Source organism: Hipposideros armiger, unplaced genomic scaffold (assembly GCF_001890085.2).
Source record: "Hipposideros armiger isolate ML-2016 unplaced genomic scaffold, ASM189008v1 scaffold_193, whole genome shotgun sequence".
Taxonomy (NCBI): domain Eukaryota; kingdom Metazoa; phylum Chordata; class Mammalia; order Chiroptera; family Hipposideridae; genus Hipposideros; species Hipposideros armiger.
In genome coordinates, this window is record NW_017731543.1 from 33739 (window position 1) to 44601 (window position 10863).

The 10863-nt window shown below is 55.4% G+C and overlaps 1 protein-coding gene across 1 annotated transcript; it reads left to right on the forward strand.

Moving 5' to 3' along the window:
• Nucleotides 1-293: 293 nt before the first annotated feature.
• MED10 (mediator complex subunit 10) lies at nt 294-6695 on the forward strand. Its single transcript, XM_019653043.1, has 4 exons — nt 294-489; nt 960-1043; nt 3817-3919; nt 6033-6695. Exons 1-4 carry the CDS (start codon nt 368-370, stop codon nt 6129-6131), a joined length of 408 nt encoding a protein of 135 aa, XP_019508588.1. The 5' UTR covers nt 294-367; the 3' UTR covers nt 6132-6695.
• Nucleotides 6696-10863: the final 4168 nt, after the last annotated feature.

Genomic DNA, 10863 nt, shown 5'->3' on the forward strand with positions numbered 1-10863 from the left:
GAACACAGGCTCAGAGGCTAGGGAACTTGCTCAGGGCCACTAGAGGCAGAGCCGGGCCTCGCAGGTCCTCACCACTGGCACTCTGTGGCCCTTAGAGCACGCTGGGGAGCCCTGAAGACTCATTCTTGGCGGGTCCACTCACCTGGACCGCTTCGGGCTGCTCGCCCCGCTCCGCGCCCAGGCCCCGCCCCGCCCGCCCCGCCCCGCGCCCAGGCCCCGCCCCAGGCGGTGCTCCAGGGTCCGGAACACGCCCCCGACGCCAGCCCCGCCCCCTGCCCTCAGAGGAAACGGAAGAAACGGTGGGCCCGGGCGGAAGCCGGAAGCGGCGGAGCGGGGCCGCGGCTGTGGCGGTGCTGGGTGCGGGGCCATGGCGGAGAAGTTCGACCACCTGGAGGAGCACCTGGAGAAGTTCGTGGAGAACATCCGGCAGCTCGGCATCATCGTCAGCGACTTCCAGCCGAGCAGCCAGGCCGGGCTCAACCAGAAGCTGTGCGTGGCGGCCCGAGTGCGCCGGCGCGTCCGCTCGGGGAGCGGGGATGGGCCCCGGGGCCCGGGAGCTGGGGCCGCGCCGCGCGGGCGAGGGGCTGCACCCGGTCCTCTGCGCCCGGTGCCCCGGCGCGCTCCAGGCTGTGCGCGAGGCCGGCCCGCCGCCTGGCGCCGCGTCGCCGGCGCCTCTTCTGCAGGGCCGTTCGGAGGCGGTCCCGTGGCCGGGCGGAGCGGCTTCCATGGCGGGGCCCCGTCCGTGGGAGTCACGCTGCTTCACCCCGCGACTCCCTGCGCGCGCGTGACTGCCGCCCTCGCAGTGCCCCCTGCTGAGCCCCAGCGGAGGGGGGTCCAGGCTGCCCCCGGGGAGCGCCCGCCCTGCGGAACCCCCGCGTGGGGCCCGGGTTGGCCGGGCGGGTGGTGGTCATGGTGCCATCCAAGGTAACCCCGCGCCCCGTTTTTCCCTTTTCCCCCAGGAATTTTATCGTGACCGGCCTACAGGATATTGATAAGTGCCGACAGCAGCTTCATGATATCACTGTCCCGTTAGAAGTTTTTGAGTGAGTACCGTTTCCCATGTTCCTCGAGTACAATCGTGGTCTGCTTATGGTGTAACCACCGCTGCCGTCACGGGTGTTGCAGGGCCTGCGATGCGGTGGCGCAGCCCGAGCCCCGCGGAGGTGCCCGTGAAGCAAACACACACAAATAACCTAAAATCTCAGTATCGTATCGTTGAAAGACCGACATGTGAATAGAGGCTTATTAAATATGTGGGAAACTTCATAGGCTCTCCAAGTCCTGCTTAGACAGACGGGACAGCCAAACTGCCTTTTTTCCTTTAAAAAGATAAAAAGTCTTAAACGGGCTATATTTCAAACCAAAAAAAAAAAGAGCAGGCAGAAAGAACCTGCCAGGAGCCTGGTCCGGTGCCCGCCACACTGCCCAGGAAGGCCAGCTCTGGGAGGGGCGTCGCTGCTCCGTCGGGAAGGGGAGCGGCTCTTCGGGCAGGTTCGCCTGGGAGGGCCGACCGGCCTCCTGCGGGAGCGTCCGAGCGCCCAGCTTAGGAGCGGCCAGAGGATGCCTCCCGGAAGTAGCTGCTCGCGGCGTTTGCAGCCGGGGCGCGCATGCTGGTGTGGTTGTCACAGGTGAAGGGACTGCTGAGCACGCGCCGTGGGCCCCTTAGCGTGTCAGTGTCAGGGTTGAGGCCGAAGCCCCGGGCTCGTCCTTCCTCCGCCGGGGCCGGTTGCTCTGACAGCAGCCCTCCCCACTCCCAGAGCTGTCTGGGATCCACACGCTCATGCTGGTGCTTTGTGCAGTAAAACTGCAAATGTAAACCGCCGATTTCCGTGAACAAGAAAGGAAACGTTCTTGTGGTTTTACACTTCAAAGGGTCAGAGATTCAGGTCCAACTTGCAGCCCAGCTCAGAAGCTGTCCCCCAAGGCAGGCGACAGGCTGCGTTTTCCCCGTCTCGGCCCCGGCCTTGCCTGCCGGCCGTGGTGTCACATGTTCTCTGCCTGCTCTCAGCTGGCCCCGCTGAGTCCCCTGGCTTCCGGTGGGCGTGGAGGTCATGTGTGCGTTACAGCCCGGACTCCTGGGCGCCGGCCGCCGGCCTGTGAAGGGTGGGAAGGTGGCGGCCGCTTCGCCTTGGCGTGTCCCCATCAGCCCGTGCTGGCCATGAGTGTGCGGACTGCGTGTATGGATCTGTGCCAGTGACTGCTCGGGTCTCAAGTGGGCACATGAGACGAGACGACGGGGAGAGATTGCTGAAGGGCAGCGGGGCCTCTGCCAGCTCAGCCTCAGGCAGAGGGGTCAGTGGAGACTCACCTGGGGTGCTGGGAATGCGGTGGCTTCTGGGGTCTGATGGGCAGCAGGTATGCGGCTCTGTGGTGCGCGGTGTGGGAGACGCTTCCAAGCCTGCGGCGGCCTTCTCAGCACGCTCCGGCAGACGCTGCCTGCCTGTGACCGAGGTGGGGTCGCAGCCTGGGCTGGCTGGCCGGCCCTGTGTCGGCGGAAGTGGGGCTCACCCTCGGGTCTCAGCCTAATCCGAAGGATACTGCTGTTGCAATGATTGTTTAGCCTGTCAGGTTATTTATTTCCAGAATTGGATGGGTTTTATTTAGAATCAAAACCATAATTTGGTGCTTTTTTTGCATCATTTCAAAAACATTGCAATACAATGGAATTTCTAGAACTTGTGATTTATTAATTGTGTTAAATGAAAGGCCAGTTTTTTATTTTTTCAGCTGAGCCATCCTGCTACCTGTTGGCAGCTCAGCAGCTGCTCAGCTCGGGCTGGACTCGAACCGCTGTTGCTCAGAGCTCGCACTCTTGAGCGAGCTCTTAACCAACTGAGCTACTCGGCCGGCCCCGAAAGGCCAGTTTTTAATGCCATTATGAGTGTCTTTAATTTGAAGTGGTAATATTCTTTTTTACTGAAGCATAAAAATACATAAATTGGGCTTAGTGTGGTGGTGGCTTTTGTTTCTTTGTAGTGAGTAATTCTATTTAGCTGAGCAACACAAAGGTGTTCAGGGTACAGAGGTAGCAGGTGGCCCACCGCTGGTCAAATGCAGGTATTTATCCAGGCAGTAAGCTTAATGAAATCTTTTGGATAGTGAAGACGTTTTGGGGACAAGTGTTAAAGATTTCAAGAAATAGTTTTATACAGGTTAGGAATAATTGGAGCACATCTTGTCTCTGTTAAATTCAAGTCACTCTGGCGTATTTGGGAAAGTGGTATGCCCCCCCCCACCCCCACCCCCAGCTTTCTGAAAGCGGGGCACCAGGTTGTAACTCAGTCTGGGGTGGGCAGGGCCCGGCTCTCCTGGTTGCAGCGCTCCCCTGCTTCCCGCTCCAGCAGACCCTGGCTCCTCCATAAAGCGTTCGGTTCCCAAGGGGATGGGAGACTGGAGTAGGGGCTGCATCTTGGGCTCGCCCGGGCTCCCCGTGTCACTGGGGTCTGAAGCCCTGGCCCAGGCTTAGTTCTCTCTTGTCAGGAGCTCCCCGACCTCACAGCTGTTGTGAGACGGAGAAGGTCGTGGGCACATGCCTTTGAAAATCACCAGTGTGTGGGAGGTGAAGTGGGTGGCTGTGGGGCTCGTGAGCGATTGTTACCTGACGTCACGAGTCGATCATGTTCTAGAAGTGACGTGAGATCGCATCACCTGGACCTGTATAAATGAAGGCCTCCTAACTCACCCGGCTCCTGGACAGTTTTGTCTGCACAGGGCCATGCGAAGTTATATATAGCAAACTTTTTTCTTCTTTCCATAAGAACACTGAGAATAGGTATCAGCCATGAGAGTGTTAATTGAAATGTTTCCTGTTTCCAGGTACATAGATCAAGGTCGAAACCCGCAACTGTACACCAAAGAGTGCCTGGAGAGGGCTCTGGCAAAAAACGAACAAGTGAAAGGAAAGATTGACACGATGAAGGTAAGCTCCTGTAGACAGAAAGCGATGTCAGAAAGGAAAGAAATCCTCACCCAGACTGTGTCTGTCTTTTCCACACTGGGTAGAACGTCAGCCGTTTTTGTAATGTTACGCAGTTGCGATTTCTGAATTGCTTAATGGGGAGTAAGTGAAGTATCAGCTTTGTGATGATAGCATAAAACAATGTAAAAAACGGCAGCCTTACTTTCAGGGAAGTCCAGGTTAGTTTCTGTGATTGTTAGCTGTCGTTGGCTAACTGTGATTGTTTTCATTTTTAAAACTTGAATACTTCAGGTTTGCGCTTCGGTGCTTTCTGATGCCGTCTGTTGGACCTTTTCTGTAATTTTGGTTCTTTGGTTTGGAGGGTCCTTGAATCTTTGTTCTCTTGGGCAGCCTCTGACTCCAGACTCCTTTGTACCTGCCCCCTGTTCACGCAGCTCTCCACGGAGAACTGGCTTGGCTTCTCTGCTGTGATGAGATCTAGAAACTGCATCTTGAACATGAAATACGTCGTTTTTTTTCTTACTTAAATGAACTCAGATATGGTTCCAGTTGGGGGGTGGTGTTTTTTCCTTGAACCGGAGGCACCACCCCGTTGCCAGCCTCCCGTTTCTGTTGGCCTCATGCTCCGAGCCCTCCTGCCTCTCCAGCCGTGTCCCTCCCTCTGGCCCGGCCGTGCTGGCCTCCTCTCCATTCCTGGAGGTCGGCAGCCCCTTGCCTGCTTCCTGCCTGTTCTTTCTCGTGCTGTCTCCTCTGCCTGGAGCTCTCGCGTGCTCTCTGTGCACTGACTGTCCTTCGGGTCACCGTAGGTCACCTCCTCAGAAGGCCTTGGGGGACCAGCCTTTCCTCAGCTCCTTTGCTGAGAGCGTTAGCACTTTCCTTTTTCTCTCTTCATCTCCTCTGTGAAGCGTGTGCTCCCAGGTCTCGGGGCCTGAGTGCTCTGTTCCTCTGATGCTCGGTGCCCACAGGTGTGCCCAGCTGGTGTTTGATGGGACCTCTGAGGGCTCAGGGTGCGCGGAACACATTGTCAGGATGACAGCGACGGCCGTCCCGTGGTGCCCTGGGGTCGCGGGGCTCCCCGAGGTCGCAGGCGATGTGTACTGCTGGGCAGTGGGCCCTGAGGTGGTGTTTGCCGTAACTGTTGCGTCAGGTTGGGACTGAGTGGCTGTTGAAGTCCGCATCATCCTCGGGACACGATACAGCTTGGTCAGTGGCAGGTTGTGGCCTTTGCACTGTTGGTGAGTTGCGTTGCCCAGCAGAAACCACCTCTGTACGGACAGGGCTGTGGTCCATGCGTGTTCTGCTCCATCCCGCCGTGCTTCTGTGTGACGCCAGGGCGTGCGGGTGGCACAGACATGTCCTGTGGGTGCTGCTCAGGGACGATGCACCTGGTGTCAGTGTCTGCTCTCACCTGAGACCTGTGAAAGTCACGGCGCAGCTACATGGCCTTCGCTTGTCCAGTGGGCCGTGTGTTTAAACTTCCCAAGGACATCGTGAGTAGTTCCGGAGTGTCCCAGCGTGGTCTCCGTTGAGAGTGTGTCCTAACTCTGTGTGTGTCTTGCCTAGTATCCACAGTGCCTCTTACTGCAGCTTAGAAGGTTGTGAGATGCTGGCAGGTACTTAGCTGCCTGTAAGACTGGAGTAAAACCAGCGTTATGCTGAGGGAGGATTGGGAGCCATGGCATTTGGCGGAGACAGGTTTCCAGCTTCCAGCTGCTCTGAAAGCTTTGATCGAGCTGTTTGCACACAGAGAGTGTGATGTGGTTCGAGTTAATAATTGCTTCATTAAAAATATTTGAAGATTCCTGTTACGTGCGCTGTCTGCAAAACTCATTTCCACCTGTGTGGCTGGCTCCCTACAAGGGGGCGATTTTTACTTGGAAGCAGGGGAGAGGAAGTTGTATTTGGGCAGGGATTCCTTTCAGGTAGTCTTACTGTACCTGCACTGTAGATGCAAGCGTGTTGCGTCCACGGGTGGTGAGTGGGCAGCAGCTGAGTGGCCGGCAGCGTCCGTGGGGGCAGAGCACGTCCCTTTGGATGGCTCTGGTGCAGGTGTCTTTAACTGGGGTGATGGGTTACAAGCAAACATATTTTGACAGTATATTTTTCTTCTTAGAAATTTAAAAGCCTGTTGATTCAAGAACTTTCTAAAGTGTTTCCAGAAGACATGGCTAAGTATCGAAGCATCCGAGGGGAGGACCACCCCCCTTCCTAACTCATGCTCCCTGTGTGAAGACACTCCAAGTCCTCTGAATCGCCTTGACCTTCAGACAGCTTGACTGAGCGGCCCGGCGCTGCCTGCCTGGGCCTGGACCGCTCCTCCAGCCTCCTGTCCTTGTCATTGGCCTCGGGAGCGGCAGGGCCTGGAGGGCTTGTGGAGCCGTGCTGTGCACCTGTGGGCCCTCTGTCCCGGACCTGCGTCTGTTTGTCCTCAGGCTTTCCCACGGCTGGTGACCCTGCAGCTTTGCAATGCGTTTTGCTCTCCACGGGGAATAGTCTTGGAGATACTCAATGTGATAGGTAAAGTGCAAGGTTTTAAAAATTCTGCCTGATACTTTTGTTTTTATGTACTCTTTCTGTTCCATTTCATTATAGTGTCAAAGAAAGCTAAAAAAGAAAATAAATAAAAGGAAAAATTTAAAAATATTGGTTATATGAGAAGTACTTGAATTGGTTTTCTATTTCATATTTTCAAGTACAGTGCATAGAATGTATTCAATGTAACTGTGACATGGATTTCATTAAGACATAATAAAATCTTCAGTATTTACATGACTTATTCCATGTAATTATTTTTATAAGTGTGAGTAATACTCATGACATTTGTTCTCTGAGCATTGAGGCAGGAAAAGCTAAAGCAAAATGCAGCAGCCTGGTTTCCGGGCACCGCTTGGTGGAGGGCAGGCAGGTACTGAAGAAGGCAGCTGGGGGCACTGTGGAGAGCGCCCGCAGGCCCTGCCTTTGCCTGCTGCGTGCCGACCGGTGGCGCGGGCGCTGTGATCGATGGCAGAGTCTGACGCGGCGGCTTCCGACGGGCCCTGCTGCGCGTCTGGTGCGCTCGGGCGGTGCTGTTGCGTGTGTGGGCCGCACTCTGAGTCCCAGGCCCTGGTGCGGCGCTTCGCAAGGGTCACCTGCGGGCTACCTGCATCAGATGACCTGGCCTCATTTATTAGAAAGGTGGGCCTGATTCAGACCTATGGAGTCGGAGGCTTTATGCTGCTGCCCGGGAACCTGCAGTGTCGATCGCGTCCTCTGAGTTACCCTGGGCCTGCTTAGATCCTGGAACGCTCTCTGAGGACTCTGACGTCACCAGTGCGTAGCAGTGTCGGGTCTGTGTCACGTGAGACCGCAGGCGTGGTTAGTGGAGTGAGGGCCAGCTCAGCTCTCGTCTTCTAACCGACCCCTTCAGGAACGGGGGGCTTGTGCGTGCCGTTGCTTTCCAAGGAGACCTTACTTGCTAAGACTCGGGGCCAGGCCCCGTAGGAAGTTGCTACCTCGTTGTTACTCCTTTCTCTCCAAAACCACCTAAGAAAAGGTCTCCCATATGGGGACATGGTTCCTTCTGGGTGAGTGGACGCCCCAGTCCAGTAGGTCCTGGAGCCGGCGGTTCTTCTCTTCGTTGGTTTTCCCGCGCCTTCCCCGCCCCCGTCAGCTGCTGCTGAGGGGCTTCGGTCCTGGCTGGCGGACCCCTTCCTTCCCAGACACCGTTCCCATGAGTCAGCTCAGGTGGTCCTCACCGCAGCCCTGGGAGCTCTGGGAACTACCTTCCTGTTTCGGAGCCGGAGATGGGCACGAGGAGGCTGCAGCGCCTCGTGGTGGCACAGTGATGCGTTAGAGCTGGGTGTCGAAATCATCGGACTTGCTGGTGGGTTGGTCGGTTGGTCTGCGTTTTGAGGAGCAGGGCGGGCAGCTCCCAGTCAGCACGGGACTTGGCCAGCTGGGTGCCCGTGGGCAGGGGTGATGAGCAGCAGCCCATCAAAGGAGATGATACGGCGCCAGGATGACTCCAGTAACGACTGTGTTAACTGAAAGGAGGCCCTCGAGGGGCAGTGTCAGAGGGCCCGCAGAAGGCAGAGTGAATTCAGGTGGTCGCGTCCTGGGTCCGAGGCGTGTCTGGGCCTTCCAGTGGGGAAGTCTGAGCCAGCCGGCAGCTAAGATCAGCAGCACGCCGTCCTCGTGAGTTTGCAGGAAGGCGGTCTGTGGACCTTTCAGTGCTCCCCTGAACTCACATAAGCGACACCATGTCACAGCGAGTCTAGGTGTGTGAGGAAGCATGCGTGGATCTAGCAGTGGCTGAGAGAAATGGCTCAAAATGACATTGTGACAGGGCAGAAGGGAAGTGTCAATTATGTGAGACCCTGGAGAGGCTGGCGGTCACCCCAGCGGAGGGCGTTCTGAGTGTCGTCCAGACACTGCGTCCCACACTCGGATGTTAACATGGGCAGAGCTCATGAGGCGAGAAGGGCCGGACTCCACCACAAGGAGCTCTGGCCGCCGGCTGAGGGCCCAGGAGCTGAGCCCTTGCATGGGACAGGTGTGAAACCATCCTCGCAGACCACCCGGCGTGTTTCTGTACAGAGAAGCACCTGAGCTCAGAGTGGCCTCGGACTCTGTTCCCTCCACCCTGGCCCATTTGTTGGATCTGTTGAGGGCAGGCTGTTTGCAGGATTTGTGGTCCATCCGCTGAGCTCGTGTTCCGGGACCAGCGATGGTGGGGCTCTCCCACGCTTGCCTCTTTCCTTTCTGGGACCTTCGCTCAGCCTTTGGCTGAGTTTCAGTTGTTGCCAAGAAGATGCAGATACGTGACGACTATTCCTTTATTACAGAAAGAATGTTGCCTGCCCTCCAAGGCTGCAGCCATATGTTCATTCTCTTTGGCTCTAAAATGACTCCGTATCCAATTTCTGTAGTTTCTAGGAAATCTGTTGTAATACTATTTTGGTCCAGGGCTATGCTAAGTACAGAAGAACCTTATTACATAGCATGCGTTATCATCAGACTATTGCACCCCAAATCTAAGTTTCACTGCTTTTTTAACATAAAAACTTAAATACATGTACTTACACTTTTTAGGTAAAAAATTAAAAACCAAGTAGTTCTGTATTAAGGTAAATGTGAAATCACTTAAACAGGGAGACCCCAAATAAAGATAAGATAGATGACTGTTTCTCTTAGCCACAGCCTGACTGGGCTACACCGGCAGGGCGGCTGTCCTCCACACGGCCATGGCCTCCCTGTTGGGAGCTGCCCTACGGAGAGGCCCACGTGGCAAGAGATGGTGCCTCTGGCCAGGAGCCAGTGGGCCTGAGTCCCTCTATCGCCATGTGCGCAAGGCTGAAAGCAGACCCTTGCCCGTGGAGCTGGGGTTGGCGGCTGGCCTGGCCGATACGCAACTGCAGCCTGTGAGGGACCCTGGGTCAGAGACACCAGCTAAGCCCTGCCTGGGTTCCTGACCCACAGGATCTTTGAGACAAAAAGTGTTTGTTGTTTTAAGTCCCTAGGGGTAATTTGCTACCTAGCAATGGCCAACTAATATAGTATTTAATGACAGGTGTATAGGAAAAAAGAAAGAAGGGCGAGAATATAAAAAATAGAGGTCATTTCTGTTCATCTCTTTTTTCATAACACCCAATTCCTCCCCCACCTTCCAAAAAGAAAGAAGAAAAACCACCTTGGTGGCAAAACAAACAAAAAACCAAAAGCCACAAAGCATGCAAACAAGAAACCAACCACCTTGGCAGCCAACAGAACAACCATCATTTATTTGATCAGGACTCCGATTTGGACAGGGCTCAGTAGGAACAGGTTGTGCTCCACGGGACCATCCTCTCAAGCTGGCAGGTCCACTTCCAAGGTGACCCTCTCACACGGCGGGTGAGGCGGTGAGGCTGGGGGCGCAGGGCTAACGGTCGGATCCTTTGTGTTCTCTCACTTGCTTTCCCTTAGTCGTGAGGTTAGCTTCTCATGACATGGACATTGGGTCCTGAGGAGGGCCCCCAAAGTGCATGATCCGAAAGGACACGCCCCATTGGACAAGCTCCTGCTTGCGCCTTGCGTGCTGATGTCCCATTGGCCAAAGCGAGCCCTGTGACTTCATTCTTAAACCTATAGCAGTAATTAGCTACGTATAAAACTCCTGAGCAGTTTTCATATTCAGTTTGTTTCGTTAACTTCACTCTCATTGCAGCGTTACGCACACCTGAGTCTCAGGTTTCCTTCGTTACGTCTCCCATTGTGATGCTCTGTTACACCCTTGACCCATCACGTCCAGTTGTGGGTGGCAGAATAGTGGCCCCTCAAGACGCGCACAGCCTAATCCCTGGAACCTGCGACTGTTACTTACACGGCAAAGGGGACTTTGCAGATGTGGCTGCGGTAAGAATCTTGAGATGGGAGATGATCCGGGATGACCCAGGTGGGTCCAGTGTCACCACCACCAGGGTCCTTACAGGAGGAGGCAGTGTGAAGATGTGATGGAAGCAGAGGCGGGAGAGAGAGCGATGCTACGTTATGCGTCCGGGCCTGAAGACGAAAGCGGCCGTGAGCTCAAGTTGGCAGGTGGCCTCTAGAAGCCGAAAAAGACCAGGACACACATTTCTTAGAGACTCTGAAAGCAATGCCGCCCTACAGACACCTTGAACGTTGGGCTCCTGCCATCCAGTACTGTAAGATAATAAACGGGAGACTCCTGAGAAGCTTAACTTGTTTCAGCAGCAGCAGGAAACTAGCACCCCCGCTGAGCAAATAGATGAGGTGAGAAGACGGCGAGAAGAGGAGTCTTCCGTGACCTTCGGAGCTGGAACGAGCCTGTTCACTATTTATGGCTGCGCTTTCGTTGTCAGCCTGGTGTAACTGAAGGCCCTCAGAATACTTCACGGATGTGAAAACATGTTGCAGAGGAGATACTGGAAATACAGCAGAAATACCGAGACTTAATCTCTGTCCTG